Source organism: Ranitomeya variabilis, chromosome 3 (genome assembly GCF_051348905.1).
Source record: "Ranitomeya variabilis isolate aRanVar5 chromosome 3, aRanVar5.hap1, whole genome shotgun sequence".
NCBI lineage: Eukaryota > Metazoa > Chordata > Amphibia > Anura > Dendrobatidae > Ranitomeya > Ranitomeya variabilis.
The window spans coordinates 455,897,841-455,916,392 of record NC_135234.1 but is presented as its reverse complement, the minus strand read 5'-3'; the positions used below and the strand labels follow the sequence as shown (position 1 = coordinate 455,916,392).

The 18,552-nt window shown below is 41.0% G+C and overlaps 1 protein-coding gene across 3 annotated transcripts in view; it reads left to right on the top strand.

Annotated features, from left to right (window-relative positions):
- The window catches only part of SLC5A7 (solute carrier family 5 member 7), a 31,133-nt gene extending 15,252 nt beyond the window's left edge, over positions 1-15,881 (top strand). For all 3 annotated transcript variants that reach the window (XM_077296595.1, XM_077296593.1, XM_077296596.1), the window contains exons 5-9: positions 1,003-1,151; positions 3,116-3,259; positions 7,695-7,848; positions 11,885-12,102; positions 13,908-15,881. In XM_077296595.1, the coding sequence (XP_077152710.1) occupies positions 1,003-1,151; positions 3,116-3,259; positions 7,695-7,848; positions 11,885-12,102; positions 13,908-14,537 (1,295 nt within the window). In that variant the 3' untranslated portion in view covers positions 14,538-15,881. The remainder of the gene's footprint in view (positions 1-1,002; positions 1,152-3,115; positions 3,260-7,694; positions 7,849-11,884; positions 12,103-13,907) is intronic.
- The last annotated feature ends 2,671 nt before the right edge of the window (positions 15,882-18,552 follow it).

Sequence of the window (18,552 nt, the reverse complement as noted above, 5' to 3'; positions counted from 1 at the left end):
TTTGGGGTATAAAATTCAATTGAACACATTTATTTTTAATTGCAAGGGTTAGCTTCTTATTTGCATTGAATTTTATAACGGTCACTTTATCAAAATGGCAGCTCACTATGGCTCAATAGTTAATTTGATGTCACATTACAGACCAATAAAATGTGTTCAAGTGCAGAAGGATACTAAATTATATATTCCAGATGGATGGGTGGGAGTAGGGGGTCCTAATGAGTATACATGAGCATCTGCATTGATAAAGATACACAGAAGTAATGTACAAGGACAATAGAGAGGGATCACAATGAAGGAGAATGACAAAGTGAGTCATCGATGAATGAAACCGCATATAAATAAAATATATTTATTGTGTCATTTGAAAATGATTAGTCTGCGGCTCTATTCGTGCTTGCTCCATATATAAGTGAGCTATGACAGCTATGCCAGAGCTGTTTGCAAATGATATAGACTAATCCTGACAGAGCTCATTGACTCACAATAGGCAATGTCAGGTATCTGTGAAGGTTTATGTATTTTTATAGGGAACCTGTCAGGATTTTCCCTCATTCCCCTTCCCCCCAAAAAAATATTTATATGTGCATGTAGCTCTTTCAAAGACAGACCTTTACATGAACAATCCATTCCTCCATTACTGAGAAATCAGCATTTGAATCAATATCTTCATGATCTGAAGCCTCTGTCACTCCAGCTCTGTTCCCCACCGAGCACCGCCTCTTCCTGCTTAGCTGATGACTCCTTTTCCCGAGGTCACATCGCTAACATCAGCTTCAAATGCCGATTTCTCAGTAATGGAGGAATGGACTGGCCATGTGAACTGGCAGAAAGTCCAACATGAACAGAGCTAAAAAATGCTCACAGGTAACATGTATGCAGCAAAATTAAAAGAAACTGAATTTGTTGAGCCAGTCTATTGAGCTTCAAATGATTCACCATCACAACAGTTGAAGGAATGTGTTGTAATTTCTTTGCATGTTTTGTATGTATTTCTCATAGGTGCCACCATAAGTGTTATAGTGGATATTGATATAAACCTTTCAGTGATAGTGTCTGCCCTGATTGCTATTTTCTACACCCTTGTTGGTGGCATGTATTCTGTCGCCTACACCGACGTTGTTCAGCTCTTCTGCATCTTTGTAGGATTGGTGAGTAAAAGCTAAAGGAACATTATTACATCTTTCCCCTTCTCGTCACTCACGTAAAACTCTACTATTGCACTATTGAACTGTGTGTGCTGCATATAATGTAGCCGGTAATGCCTATTCGTACAGTATTCAACAATTGTATTTTTCAGATCTAAACTGAACTGTGATTGAATTCATGTTTTTTGCCAAGTAAGAATGAACACTATCATTCAATTGGACGAAACTATGTTGTTATATATAGGGTACTGAATATTATTAAGCAATAATATATTAATAAATGGATTTTCCACTTTCAGCACAAGCCACTGAGCTTAGTGATTGGTTGCAGCTTTGATACGTGCTGTATCCATGACCAAGGCTGGCGTTAAGGAAGGCAAACTGGGCAATTGCCAAGGGCTCCAATCCTCAAAATGACCCAGGACATATCAGGGAGTAAACAAGACAATTCTTCTGATAACACGATACTGTATGGGACAGAACGATGGCATTAGTGACCATTCAGTCACCATTATTCTCCATCAGCATGTGTAAGAGCGCCAGTAAACAACTTGATTATAGTAGATCAGTGCTTGTTTAATGGTTTGAACTTGGTTCTTGTTAATGCTAGCTGCTCACATCTGTGATTCAAGAAAGGGTAATCACAACAACAAACAAAATTAGACCTTTAAAAACATATATTTTATTCCAAAAATATTATTAAAAACTTCCCCAAGAATGTAAAAGACAATAGATACTGAATATTCACACATATAAGTTTAGGTAATATGCACAGTGATATGAGGTAGCATCTCAATATATAGTAGAGATCAGATCATATTCCCAATAAGTGACTCATTGCACAGGATGCTTTCTCAAATCCTGAGAAGATTCACCTCAAATAAAGCATATTGGGTCGGTGCCCCCCAGCATCAGACTGTGCTCAGTTGATGCTTATACGCTATGTTCAATTCATGTCCAGCTTCTTCTTTTATTTAGTTTTTGTCAGGATTGAAACTCAGGACCTAAGTCATGGAGGCTACAAATATTGACAAAGAATCATAGGTGGCACTATTGAAAGGGCAGACGTTAACAACAGTGAGCCATAAGCTGCTGCGTATGGGTGAAATTTCTCTACCTAAAGACCTAGCATATACAGATTTTAATTTATATATCAGTTCATTATGGATTAAAAAAAGAAGCGGAAAACAAAACAAAAAAAACATTTCCTTATATTCACTTATATTAATATATAATGGTACAAAAATTATTTAAATAAATGCAATTTTTAGCAAACTTTTTTTTTAACCAGTTTTTAACCATTTATTTCCATTCCCGACCAGGCATATTTTCATTCATTCTGTAAAAGTTTTTCTCCTTCAAATATGCGAGTCATTTTTGCATCTTTTTTTCAAGATGTGATATGTTACTTTTATATTTTCTTTTTTTCTGAAAATGGGGCTTCATCTATATTTCACTGTTATATTATCTCTTTTTTTTTTGGGGGGGGGGAGCGATATCAGTGGGAAAATAAGGGAAATAAGTGTCTGTTTTTGCAAATTTTTTGCAATTTTATAACCACAAAGGACCACAAAATACAAAAATGTTTCCCGTTTTGTAACAATTATTTGTAGATGTCAGGCATGCTTTTTTTTCTTTACAGGGTGGGGCTATTAACAGCTATTTGGATTGACAGTGGCATTTTTATTTATTTTATTTTATATTTTTGACCTGCTGTTTTTTTCTGAGTATATGATGAGATGGGGAAGCCAAGACTCAGGTTCGTCAGCGGTGCCCTTGACTGTCAGTGTTCACGGCTGTTCCTGTCATTTTACCATTTAGCTAATTTTAAATACGGTACTTTGATTGCAAAACGTGTCCCTGTCATGTGACATTACATAAATTGCATTACCTTTTGTTTTTATTGTGCGAAATGGCAATGTTTAAGACCAGTGTCGCCTCAGACATGCCGGCTCTTTGTGTTGCAGTGGATCAGTGTACCTTTTGCAATGACTCATCCCGCAGTTACAGACATCACAGTGACAGCTGTAGAAGAAGTCTACAAGGATCCGTGGCTGGGCAGCATAAGGAGAGAAGATGCCTGGTCTTGGATTGACAGTTTCTTGCTGCTGGTAAACAATACTTTTCTCAAAATCTTTCTTTTGATGGATTGTAAAACTTGTGTGAAAAGAGCACAGTATGAGAAGAGAAAACTTAGGGTCAGGATGAATACTGGACATGAATAATCAATTTCCTCAATGTCACATTTAGAATCTATTCTAGCCTTAATATTTCTGGGCTATAAAATTAATGTATCTCACATATTAATTGGGCTAATGTCTGAATTAACTGAAACAATTGCATTTACATTACATATTAGTAAATTATATTTGAAGCCCTTTTTAAAAGTTTTATATCTATAAGTTGCAGACTTTATTCCTTGGAAGAACTGTGCCATTTTGATGCATTTTATGTTGCTGCTCCATATATCTGAGTGAGGTTTGCAGATGTCGAGATGTACAATATTCAGATCTTTGACATTTCTGCTGCAAATCTATCATTGTGAACTTACAGAAGTTTTCTTTTTGTGTTTTTATTCCCTAGCATTAGATAGGAGTGTATTAGGGGGAAACTATTAAGTAGTATAATATTACATACAAACATTTTTTAAGTTTCTTTCTGCTGTTACCTTCTTACCTGTCACCAAGTGTCATCTGCCCCTGCCGTCTGCTGCTGCCATTCTGATTTTGTGGTTTAATAGTGCTGCTTGTCTTTTCTCTGATCACTCATCCTGCTGCTTGGAGTTCTTGCTGTCCAGTCAATCACCCATAAGCTCCCCTTCTGGCTGGGTGACGCGGGCACAGACCGACAATTTAATTACTTATTTTGTGTTATGTAAATTAAATTTTGCCAGTCTTCAGACCAATGTTAGGACAGATTCAGCAGCCAAACATACGGTATGATGCCTTACTTAAATCCCCAAGTGACACATGTACCTGGCCAGCGTCAGACTGGAGCACCTTGGGCCCACCAGAGAAAATCATTCTTGGGGCCCACTATGTAGCTACATAGAAATAGAAACAAGACCACCAATTGTGCGGTAAAAAGCGCTAATATCAGGGTATTATATAAGGTAGTTCACGTCTTAATTATGTAGCAAGGGTTGGGGTAGCCCCCCACAGAATATAATGTAGCCCCCTCATAAAATATAATGCGGTCCCCTCTCATAGAATATAATGCAGCATTCCACAAAATATAATGCAACCCCCTCAGGTATGACGCAGTCCCCACCATAGAATATAATGTAGCACCCCCATAGGGTATAATGCAGCCCCCCCTCATATAGCATAATGCCACCAACCACAGAATATAATGTAGTCCCCTGAGAGCATGCAGTTCCACCACAGAATATAATGCAGCCCCCCATAGTGTACTGTAGCCCCCTCATATAGTATGATGTAGCCCCCATAATATAATGTAGTCCCCTGAGAGAATAATGCAGCCCCACCACAGAATATAATGCAGCCCCCCATAGAGTATACTGTAACCCCTCATATAGTATGATGTAGCCCCCCATAATATAATGTAGTACCCTGAGTACAATGCAGTCCCCCCACAGAATATAATGTAGCCCCCCAGGGCCATATTTAGAGTTTCTGCTGCCCCAGGCACTTTTAGTGCTGCCTCCCCCTTTGGTGAGTATGACACTATCGGCAGTGACTTTGGCAAGAATTGCTGATGGGAAAGTTGCCTTTTGCAGCAGATCTGGCAGTTTTTCTGCATCTGCCGCGTAACGGATCACTTACAGCAACACTGCGTTCAGCCTCATTCCCTATGGGATTTGCGGCACTTGCCGTGATCTGGCAAATGTGGTACCATACCTCCCAACTTTTGAAGAAGGGAAGGAGGTATAAAGTTTGCGGTGCACGTAGGCAAATTTTAGGCCACGCCTCTGACCACACCCATTTCACAATTAGTCACACCCATATCCACGTCCCAACCACAGCCATTTAGCACTGCTGATCACACTGTTTTATATACAATAATTATAAACAAGAAAAAATATGGCCACACAGTGCTCCATACTGTATAATGGCCACACATGATACTCAATACTGTATAACGGCCACCACACATGATGCTCCATACTGTATAATGGCCACACACAGTTCTCCATACTGTATAATGGCCACACATGATGCTCAATACTGTATAATGGCCACACATGATGCTCCATAGTGTATAATGGCCACACATGATGCTCCATAATGTATAATGGCCACACAGTGCTCCATACTGTATAATGGCCACACAGTGCTCCATACTGTATAATGGCCACACATAGTGCTCCATACTGTATAACGGCCACACACAGTTCTCCATACTGTATAATGATCCCACATGATGCTCAATACTGTATAATGGCCACAAATGATGCTCCATACTGTATAACGGCCACACATGATGCTCCATACTGTATAATGTCCATTGGCCACACATGATGCTCCATACTGTATAATGGCCACACATGATGCTCAATACTGTATAATGGCCACACACAGTTCTCCATACTGTATAATGATCCCACATGATGCTCAATACTGTACAATGACCCTCCTCCTGTATGCATGGCTCATATTCCCCCTGTATGCATGGCTCATATTCCCCCCTGTATGCATGGCTCATATTCCCCCCTGTATGCATGGCTCATATTCCCCCCTGTATGCATGACTCATATTCCCCCCTGTATGCATAGCTCATATTCCCCCCTGTATGCATGGCTCATATTCCCCGCTGTATGCATGGCTCATATCCCCTCTGTATGCATGGCTCATATTCCCCCCGTATGCATGGCTCATATTCCCCCCCCGTATGCATGGCTCATATCCACCCCTGTATGCATGGCTCATATCCCCCCGCCTGTATGCATGGCTCATATCCCCCCCTGTATGCATGGCTCATATCCCCCTGTATGCATGGCTCATATCCCCCCCGTATGCATGGCTCATATTCCCCCCCTGTATTCATGGCTCATATCCCCCCCTGTATGCATGGCTTATATCCCCCCCTGTATGCATGGCTCATATCCCCCCCTGTATGCATGGCTCATATCCCCCCGTATGCATGGCTCATATTCCCCCCCTGTATGCATGGCTTATATCCCCCCCTATATGCATGGCTCATATCCCCCCCTGTATGCATGGCTCATATCCCCCCCTATATGCATGGCTCATATCCCCCCCTGTATGCATGGCTTTTATCCCCCCCTGTATGCATGGCTTATCTCTTCCCCCGTATGCATGGCTCATATTCCCCCCCTGTATGCATGGCTTATATCCCCCTGTATGCATGGCTCATATCCCCCCGCCTGTATGCATGGCTCATATCCCCCCGCCTGTATGCATGGCTCATATCCCCCCCTGTATGCATGGCTCATACCCCCGTATGCATGGCTCATATTCCCCCCCTGTATGCATGGCTTATATCCCCCCCTGTATGCATGGCTCATATCCCCCCCTGTATGCAAGGCTCATATCCCCCCTGTATGCATGGCTTATATCTCCCCCTGTATGCATGGCTTATCTCTCCCCCCGTATGCATGGCTCATCTCTCCACCCAACCCCCCCGCGCTCCTGCTCCTGCTCCTATCTTGCATGGCACGCTGGCTTATGTCCTCCTTCATCCCCCAGTCCAACCCGTCCCCCCGTCCCTCATACTCACCTGTCCCACACCGCGCGGCCATGCCGACATCCCTCTGGCTCTGTCCTGACTCCCAGCGCAGCACCTTCTTCCTGCGTGAGCGGTCATGTGATACCGCTCATTAAGGTCATGAATATGCGCATATTCATGACCTTAATGAGCGGTACCACGTGACCGCTCATTCAGGACGAGCTGCAGCCTGCAGACGCCGAGACCAGGCATTGCTGGAGCATGGTGAGTATCGTCTTCAAGGAGGGTGGGTGGGAGGCGGGCAGCCGGGGGGGGGCCCTGGAGCAGTGGGGGCCCTAGGCAGCTGCTGGCCAGTATGCCAGCAGGTGTCAGTGCCTGGGCCCACCGGAGAATCCTCCGGTTCTCCGGTGGGCCAGTCCGAGCCTGTACCTGGCCATTTATTGTTGACCTGACGATGTCACTGAACTTTTAATCTGTCGTCCCCACCACTCTTCAATTGATCTCGCTTGTTTTTCATTCTACTCAATCTCATCTCATCCATCACTATCCTCAAATTGAAGAACACCTCACATGGGAAAGCTGCTTTTCTATTGGAGGAAGCTGATGGTCTGATCTCATGCTCCTTTATCAGTAGTCGTTAAACATCATCAACCACCCGAAATATTGGATCACATTAGCAAGAATATTGTCAACAACGTAGAAAGTGAACATAAAAGGGATTACTTTGAGGGAACCAATGAAATTGAAATTCTATTTTTTTGGGGAAAAAACATGGTGTTAATATTATTACATAGTATTGCTATGTGGATTCTATATGGAGACAATATGACACATGACAATACTATCACTACTGCTGAAATACAAGTGTTTATATGCTTCAAATTCTTAATTTTGCAGATTCTTGGAGGAATTCCCTGGCAGGCGTATTTCCAAAGGGTTCTGTCAGCATCCTCAGCAACCTATGCCCAAGTTCTCTCTATTTTAGCTGCCTTTGGCTGCTTATTGATGGCTATTCCCTCAATTCTCATTGGTGCTATAGGCGCTTCCACAGGTATGGATGGTAGACTTACATGTTTCAATATTTACATTCTTCATTTTGAGAAATTGATGATCTCATACTTATAAAGCCCAATATATGAAGACAAGGGCTGTTCATGCCAGTCTTGATGAGGAGATGTGCTGGAGTCAGACTCCTTATTCATGATTAGGCTCATGCCTCTTCATGAATCAGGAGCGTCGGACAAGTAGCATTAACTAAATGGACAAGTAGCATAAACCTCTGTGTGCACCTCACCACAAATCCTACTCCAGCTACTGCCGGAATAAGATTTGTGATGTAACAAACACAGTTGCTCATGATGAATTTGACAAGCAGTGGTCATCACTCCACTGTCCCACCACAGCTCAGGCCACTTTGTTGTAGCTGAGAAAAAAATGACATATGAATGCTAAAAGTCACAACATTTTATCGAACTCTCAACTGCCAAAATAATGCAACTTTTCAAAGCTTTCTGTGGTGCCTAAAAAAGCATTGGTGAATAGGGTCCAAAGTGTATATTATTTTGCATGTGTAGAGGTTTTAATGTACACATACAGTCATGGCCGAAAGTGTTGGCACCCTTGAAGTTATTCCAGAAAATGAAGTATTTCTACCAGAAAATTATTGCAATTACACATTTTGTTATACAGATGTTTATTTCTTTTGTGTGTATTGGAACAACACAAGAAAACACAGATAAAAGCAAATTGGACAACATTTCACTAAAAAACCCCAAAATGGTGCAGACAAAATTGTTGGCACCCTTCCAGAATTGTCGGTAAACAACTTTGTTGCGCTCGTTGAAACTCACTTGTGGCAAGTAACAGGTGTGGGAAATATGTAAATCATGTCTGAAATCAGATAAAAAGGGAGAAATTGACTCAATCTTTGCATTCTGTGTCTGAGAACCAAAATTGTAAAACAATATCAGCAATCTCAAGGTTACAAGTCCATCTCCAGACATCTTGATGTTCCCTTGTCCATGGGGCAACATAATCAAGAAGTTTACAACCCATGGCACTGTAGCTAATCTCCCTGGATGGGGAAAGCAGAGAAAAGTTGATGAAAGGTTGCAACGCAGGATAGTCCAGATTTGTGGATAAGCAGCCCCAATTAAGTTCCAAAGAAATTCAAGCTGTCCTGCAGGCTCATCAGTGTCAGTGCGAACTATCCATCAACATTTGAATGAAATGAAACGCTATGGCAGGAGGCCAGAAGGACCCCACTGATAACACAGAGAAATAAAAAAGCTAAACCACTGACTGAGGTGTACAAACTATTAAAATGTAACCTTTATTGATATCCTTAAAATTAAAACATAATCCTATCCACTGTGCTTGTTGCAGTCTATCCGTTATGCCTCAATAGGTTCACGGATACTAATAATAAACTATTTTGTCACTGATGCATTCTATTTATCAATACACAGTCGTGACATATTATGTTTAGACTGCAGTTTGCTAAACTGTATGGGAGTAAAGGTACCGTCACATTAAGCGACGCTGCAGCGATATCGACAACGATGCCGATCGCTGCAGCATCGCTGTGTGGTCGCTGGAGAGCTGTCACACAGACAGCTCTCCAGCAACCAACGATGCCGAAGTCCCCGGGTAACCAGGGTAAACATCGGGTTACTAAGCGCAGGGCAACGCTTAGTAACCCGATATTTACCCTGGTTACCATTGTAAATGTAAAAAAAAAACAGTACATACTCACCTTCTGATGTCCGTCAGGTCCCTGGCCGTCTGCTTCCCGCACTGACTGTGAGCGCCGGCCGTAAAGCGCTCACAGTCAGTGCGGGAAGCAGATGGCCAGGGACCTGACGGACATCAGAAGGTGAGTATGTACTGGTTTTTTTTACATTTAAAATGGTAACCAGGGTAAACATCGGGTTACTAAGCGCGGCCCTGCGCTTAGTAACCTGATGTTTACCCTGGTTACCATTGTAAAACATTGCTGGCATCGTTGCTTTTGCTGTCAAACACGACGATACACGCCGATCTGACGACCAAATAAAGTTCTGGACTTTCAGCAATGACCAGCGATATCACAGCAGGATCCATATCGCTGCTGCGTGTCAAACACAACGATATCGCTATCCAGGACGCTGCAATGTCATGGATCGCTATCATTATCCTTGCAAAGTCGTTTAGTGTGAAGGTACCTTAAGCCAAAATCCTTCTGGGAAAGTGTCTTGTGGGCAGAAAAGACCAAGACAGAGCTTTTTGGTAAAGCACATCATTCTACTGTTTACCAAAAATGGAATGAGGCAAAGAAAAGAACACAGTACCTACAGTCAAACATGGTGCAAGTTCAAATATGTTTTGGTAATGTTTTGCTGCCTGTGGCACTTGGTGCCCTGACTGTGTGCAAGATATCATGAAATCTGAAGATTACCAAAGGATTTTGGGTTGCAATGTAGTGCCAAGTGTCAAAAAGTGGTGTTTGCATCCTAGGTCATGAGTTTTTCAGTAGGACAATGGCCCCAAACATACTTCAAGAAGCACCAATAAATGGAAGGAAACAAAGCACTGGAGGGTTCTGAATAGGACAGCACTAAGTCTAGATATAAATCCCAATGAACACCTGTGGGTGGAGAGATCTTAAAATTGCTATTGGCAGAAGGCACCCTTCAAATATGAGAGACCTGAAGCAGTTTGCAAAAGAAGAGTGGTCCAAAATTCCAGTTGGAAGGTGTAAGAAGCTTTGTAGATGGTTAATGGAAGCGATTGATTGCAGTTATTTATTCCACAGGGTGTGCAACCAAATATTAAGTTGAAGGTGCCAACAATTTTGTCCACCCCATTTTTGTTTTTGGGGGGCAAATTATATTCAATTTGCCTTTTTTCTTGTGTTGTTCCAATACATATCAAGGAAATAAACATGTATAACAAAACATGTGCAATTGTAATAATTTTCTGGGAGAAATACTGCATTTTCTGGAACAATTTCAAGGGTGCCAATACTTTTGGCCATGAGTTTATATGAGTATATCAGAGATTTTGTCTAAGTGCTTAATAAAAAATGTTCTAGCATATTCTTCATAAGGTTGCATTCTTAATTTTCTATTTATATTAATATAACAGATCTAAACTTTGTCAAATGTTTGACTTATTTGATATTTATCCTTGTAAGACATTAATTTGCATGACTGAATATTGTGCAACCTTTATTTACCATTTAATGTAATAGTCTAATCTCTTTTCTAATACACTTTAATTAAAAATTCTCTAACATTCCCTCACTATGCTATCTAACCGCTTTCATTTTCTTTCTCCCTACTTCCTGTTTGATGAGTCTTCATTTGAGAACCTCCAGTGCATGCTGGGATTCTCATACAAGACGTCATCAGGGGACACTTCCGCAGCCTCTATCCCCATCCTGAAATAAAGCATCATCAGTGACATCCTTTTCAGGGCTGGGCTAGTTCCTGCTCTACTAAGCAAGTGTTGGTTGTCAATTCACTGCCTCACTGGCTCTACTAACAATGTGCACAGATAGTGGGCTCTCTTGCTGACTCGTCACTTCTCATCAGAGCTGGTGAGGGAGTGCACTGTCACTGAGCATTGAAAGAATATGCAGATTAACAAGAGAGCTTGTCTGAGCATATGTCAAAAAGGACAACTGATACATGCTCAGTAGAGCAGGAACTAGCCCAGTCCTTGAAACGGATGTTATTGATGAGGCTTCATTTCAGGGTACGGACAGATACTGTGGAGATGACCGCAGACTCTGCCGTCTGATGAAATCTTATTTGAGAATCCCAGCATGCACTGAGGATTCTCAAATGAAGCGTCATCAAACATGAAGTAGGGAAAAAAATTAATAGCTGTTAAATAGTGTAGTGAAGGAACTATAAGGAACTTTTAATTAAAGTGTATTAGAAAAGAGATTAGATTAATACAATTAATAGACAAACATTTAGAACAAAAGTAAATCTTAGTTTCGGACCACCCCATTAATAATAATAATAATAATAATAATAATAATAATAATAATAATAAGTATTCTTTGAACAAAAAAGCTTGTGTTTTCCCGTTATTTTCAGAGTGGAATCAAACCGACTATGGTTTGCCTGATCCACAGTCAAGAAATGAAACAGATATGATCTTGCCCATTGTTCTTCAGTATCTGTGCCCTCCTTACATTTCTTTCTTCGGACTTGGTGCCGTATCCGCTGCTGTGATGTCATCCGCTGACTCTTCAATCTTGTCTGCCAGCTCTATGTTTGCCAGAAACATCTATCAGCTTTCATTTAGGCAAAATGTAAGTAACTTCTGAGAATTTTCAGATTGTAGATGTATGCAGTATATGAATTGCCGTAATTAAAAAGCTATAATATGTTTGGTGTAAAACTTTAATTAAAGGAAATGGGTCACTATAATAGAGGCTGAATTTCAATTATTTTGTTACATTCCAATTTTGCAAACTACAACACACAGTGTTTAATCATTATTTACATGTTTTTATATTACTGAGAGCAACAGATGAGAATAAAGGGAGCCGGAATCAATTGCTGGTGATTTGGGTGTCAGATATATTCCCTATGCTACGAGACAAGGCATAAAAGGAACCTAGAAATAAAATAGCGAGTACCTTAAAGAGGTTATGTGGTTTCAAAAACTCATTTTCATGTACCATACTGTAGCTTTCTAAGTTGATACATAACAGGTCTTCTTCATGCAATACAGCTGTCAGACTTGAGCAGATAGCTGCTGTATAGAGTTTATCTCACTATGAAATATGCACAATGTCCATTCATCACATGGACTGCCCAATGATTTCAGTGGGCTTCATGTAATGATGATCCTCTTTTCCGGCAGATGTGCTGCAAGGGAATGAAATATTTTCTTTCAGTTGAAATGACACAATTCAAATTACCGAAATCTGCCAGATGGGAAAGTCAAATCGTAGCTAATTTATTCTTCACAAATTAACTGTCCCTTATAAGTCTGATCTGGAGAGACCTCAGAGCATAAAGAACGTAACATGTAGAAAACAAAACAATCAATAGTCACCTCACTATACCCCTCTTCTGCTCACGGTCCCTCGTACAGTCCTTGGGTCCTTTTATTAACTACTACTGAAACTCCAGGCATATTCATGTTAGGCCAGGACTTCCAGAAACATTTGGGCTGGGATGTCCCTGCATAGAGTGCCCATAGTAGTTTATCAGTCGAGTGAAGAGACCCTGGGTTGCAGCATGTGGTTACAGTAAGGCTACTTTCACACTTGCGTTTTTTGCAATCCGTCGTTTTGGGAAAAAAACGGATCCTGCAAATGTGCCCGCAGGATGCGTTTTTTCCCATAGACTTGTATTAGCGATGGATCGCGGCGGATGGCCACACAGCGCGTCCGTCGTGCAACGGATCCGTCGTGTTTTGGCGGACCGTCGGCACGAAAAAATGTTCAAGTGAACGTTTTTTGTCCGTCGCGTCCGCCATTTTCTACCGCGCTTGTGCGGCCTAAACTCCGCCCCCTCATCCCCGGGCTTTAGACTGGGCACTGGATGCATTGAAAAACTGCATCCGCTGCCCACGTCGTGCATAAATTTCACAACGTGCGTCGGTACGTCGGCCCAACGCATAGCGACGAACCCGTACCGACGCTAGTGTGAAAGTAGCCTAAGAAGACGAGGCGAAGACCTACAAGCAGAACGTGAAGCAGAAGTAGCTGGGTTGTGAGTGGAGAGATGAGTATTAGTTTTTTTTTAAAAAAAAACCTTTTTCTGGTTCTCTTCAGTTCAACAAAATCGCAGCTCGTACAGAGAGAATTACAGGAAATCTACATTCTGGAAAATACACATTTTCCACTCTAATAAATTCGCACAACTCTACCAGCTACATCCTTCAATAAATTGCAGATGACTGCAGAAAGACCCCAGCACTTAGAGATTTGTTTTCTGTTAACTGCCTCCACCAACGAAGAATTGGAAAAAAAACTAATTAAGCTGACTGTATAAGCAAAGATTTTCAGTCTTTTTACACATTTTGAGGTACTTGAAAAAAATGTCTTCCATACACATGACAAAAATTTTTTTTTTACTAAATCAAATATCATTTATTTCCCAGGCATCAGAAAGGGAGATTTCCTTGGTTATGAAGAGCACTGTCTTTATATTTGGAGCTGCTGCAACAGCCATGGCATTACTGGCAAAGTCGGTGTATGGACTGTGGTATCTGAGTTCTGACTTGGTCTACATTGTCATTTTCCCACAGCTGCTTTGTGTCTTGTTTATCAAAGGAACCAACACTTATGGCTCTATAGTAGGGTATATCCTTGGGCTTTTTCTACGGATAAGTGGAGGAGAACCATATCTACATCTTCAGGCTCTGATATGTTATGGTGACTGCTATGTAGACAAGAATAATATATATTTACAAAGATTCCCATTTAAAACACTCTCTATGCTGGTTTCATTTCTAAGCAATATATCCATCTCTTACTTGGTCAAGTATCTATTTGAAAAGGGAACATTGTCACCAAAGTTTGATTTCCTAAATGCTGTGGTGGCCAAGCACAGTGAAGAGAACATGGACAAGACAACTCTTGTGAAGAATGACAATATCAATTTGTCGGAGTTAGCTCCTGTGAAGCCAAGACACAGCATAACATTGGGGAACACATTTGTAAATAAGGAGGCCATCAGTGACTTGGACTCAAGCCCAGAGTCTCCAGAATTTGAAAACAAGGACCTCTGATATAGCCATAATAAGAATGCTGCTTCTACATAAATAGCAATGAAAACTCTATAAACTGAAATAAAGATGGTAAGCAGCGTTTTACTACAGATATATATGGTTTTATATATGTATGTCATTGCACAATTCAGCATACACTTCATATCACCCTCCCAGTATGAAGGCACATAAACTTAATCTAAATTGAATTTTATTCTTCAGACAAACTATAATATGATGTGGTTAGTTCGCAGCTTGAGTTTGTTATATAAACCCAGCAATAATAAAAAGACACACATACACTTAGTCTGCCACCATCCAATGAAATCACTGCGACAAAAATAGTTATTGTATATATCTGAATCATTTTTTAACTATAGAATACCCTTTTGAATCATATGATTATTTTCTAAAAAAAAAAAAAAAGTGGTTGCCATATATGATATAAAAAAGGTTGACATACAATTAAATACTGTAAAACATTTCATATTACATGGATTTTTATTTTTATGATATGTTTTCATGACATCAGTGGTGGTTATCTGTTGATTTTAACAGAGATAACTAATCTAATAATTTATGTTTAATTGCTCATTTAACTGAGTATACATACTGTACAATATGTATTCAAAAATGTAACCTCTACAAGGAGTGTGCATAGAATATCAAGAAGTATATGTATGTTGTATATTTATGGAGCATTATTAATTGTATGGACATACTTTAGGTATCCCTCTACTTGTTATTAAACAGCTGACCTAAAGTCAAATCATTTTCACCAGTCATTGAACTTGCCAACACCCTTCTCATTTCCCCCAACATTTTTTTAGATTGTCATTTTTGCCAGAGATTAGGACCTGGTCTAATCCTATTATCTTAGCAAAATATTACCATACATATACATACTGTACATACATATTAGATAAAATTCAAAGTGGCCAATTTTGACCATGTTGTCTAATCATAGAATGGTAATTTTGGCCTGTTAGATCGGATTGATTTAGCCTTAAATGCTTGAAAATACAAGTGAATTCAGTTGATCATCATTTGCCACTTTATGAAAGCCACGTTAGACTAGTTGTATTGAACAGACCAAACTAGTATTAAAAATCCTTAACCTTTTTTTGAAAATTAAGGAACCTATTAAAGAAAACAAAGGATTTGGAGTCATCCATCCCAATATCACAATACTGAGCCAAAAAAACATTAACGATAGTTGTCGTTCATTTTGTTTAAAATAGCAGTAATTGATTTATTGTTTACAGAGTACCTAAACTATTTTGTTATTAGTTTTCCTAATTGAAAAATGATAAATGTTGGTAATAGACTTTATTAAATAATTTTTCTTCTTTTTCTCCGAACCCTATCCTAGAGTGCTGTTTCATTTGGCCAAGCTCCTTTAGAAGCTGCTTTGAACTGCTGCACAGCTAAGATCCATATTGTACTTACAAACATCCAGAATAGAGGAATTTCCTGATCTGATTATAGGAGTGGAGAGCAGAGAAGTTCAGAGAAGGAAACTCTCCTACTATGATTACAAATAGAGTACAGATCTTGGGTGAGCAGCAGTTGATATTGTGTTCTCCATCATAGTGCAGAGCTCAATAACCAAGAAACATTGGTGTGCTTGTGTGCTGGTAACTATGTTCTGTAGGATGGGCTGAATATTCAGGAGACAGAAAACAGCTATATAATGCAGAAATGACTGTAAAGGAAACAGAAAAGAGAGATACACTGCTGGATGTGCTTTATATAGAGAGAACAGGAATTAAAGAGATATACTGCATGGTGGGCTTTATATAGACAGGTCAGAAAGGAGGGATATACTTGAGGAAAGACTGTATATACAGTGGGTAGAAAAATATATATTCTGAAGGGTGGGCTTTTTATATGGTGGACTGAAGGAAGAGATATCTTCAGGATAATATGCATATACAGTAGAGTGGACAAAAAGGAGAGATATACTGCTGCAGGTACCGGATCAGGAACAGACAGAATAAGTTCAGGAACACAGGACGGCCTCAGGTACGGGATCGCAGGTGAAGGTTCAAACTGGACTGGTGAAGGTATCGGTATAAGTGCTGACAAGACGGATCAGGGTCAGGACTTAGTAGAGGGAAGAGAGACTCCAGATCAGGATGCAGCAGGGTGGACAGGTACCAATTCAGGCTGGACAGGCAAAATCGGATGCAGGCAGGGTGGACAGGCTCAGGTTTGGACAGAGCACATTTACAGGGACCTTACAACTTGGTAGCAGAAAACAGACTGAATACTGAAGTTTATAAGACACTTCACAATAGGGCAGGGTTCCTTTAATATCATACATCTCTCAGCTATTGGCTGGAGAAGTTTTCAGAAGCCTGCCTGCTGTACCTTTAAGAGGCAGGGAGTGTGTGCGCACTCTAAGCACAATCCCAAGAGACCTGCATGCTGTGTGCAGGTCCTGGGAGGAAACAGTTGCTCAGGAAGCATGGATGGGTAGGTTGACTCGCCGATGTCCCTGCAGAGAGGGAAAGGGAATTTGTCCTGGGGAGCAGGCTCTGTTCTAACAGTACCCTGCTCTGTAGGATATGTGGAGCAAGATTTTTTATTTGGGCTGCCACGACCTTTATTCTGGTCCAAATCTCTTCCAATTGACTAAGAAAAATGTATTTCCTCTCACCTTCTTCAAGGCTATGATATTCTTCACCTCAAAAGACATCATTGGGACTGATGTGAGCAGGCATAGCACCAGAATACTTGAAGAAGGGACTCAGGCTGACCAGCTTCCATAGGGACACATGAAAGGAATTGGGCACACACGAAAAGAGGGTAGCAGCATCAACTTATAAGACATGGCATTAGTTTGCTTGATGACTTCAAAAGGACCGATGAAGCAAGGACCCAACTTGTAGGACGGAACCTAGAGATGTGTACTTAGAAAATAGCAACACCTTATCCCCTGGATGATAGCAAAGTGACTATGCTTCTCTTGTCCTCATGCCTCATCATACACTCATACGATTTCTCTAAAGTGGCTTTGGTGTCCTCCCATACCTTTGAGAAATGCTTCATGAAAGCACAGGCCACAGATACACCAGAAGCGGGATTCCTGGCTGTAGACCAAAGACAATAAAGAATGGAGAACTTACCAAAGACTCACTTATGTGGTTCTTATAGGAGAACTCTGCCCATGGTAAGAGCTTGACTCAATCATTATAATGTGCATTAGTGAAGTGCCTCAGGATAGGCCAGAATCTGATTGACTCTCTCCACCTGTCCATTGGATTGAAGGTGCTATGCAAACAAGTAGTCCAGCACTGCATTCAGAAGTTTGTGCAAAGCTTGCCAGAATCGGCATGTGTACTGGACACCTCGGTTGGACATGATATAATGAGGAAACACGTGAAGATGGAAGATGTGCTAGATGAATTTCTCTGCAAATTCCGGAGCAGAGGAAAAATGTGCCATTTGTGATAAGTGATCCACCACTACCCAGGTAAAGGAAAGGCCCAAGGAAGGAAGGTCTGTAGTAAAGTCCATGGCAATATGCTGCCAAGGCACCGAGGGCACAGGGAGAGGTAGGGGTCACCCGGACGGGAGTTGCCTAGGTGTTTTGTTGCAGGAATAGGAAGGACAGGCACCAACTAACACCATGATCTCCTTACGCATGTTGGGCCACCAATAGTGATGTGGCATGAACTGGAATTTCTTGCTGCAATGTGTTTCCCTGCACAGCATGACTGGCCACTTTGGAGGAGTGCCCCCATAGCAGAACCCACCTCATATCCGATTCTAGTACCAAGGTCTTTCATGGAGGAATTTGGGAACAAGTTTACCAGTTTACCAGGGTCAAAGTTACTATCTTGGATGTCTCGATGATGAGTTGAGGTTCCTCCTCTTGGTTGATGGGCAGGAAGGATCGAGAAAATGCAACAGCATTGATGTTCTTGCCAGCTGGCTGAAAATGCAGAACAAAGTCAAAACGGTCAAAAGATAGTGACCACCTAGCCTGTCGTTGGTTCAGTCTTTGTGTGGACTGCAGATAGGCCAGGTT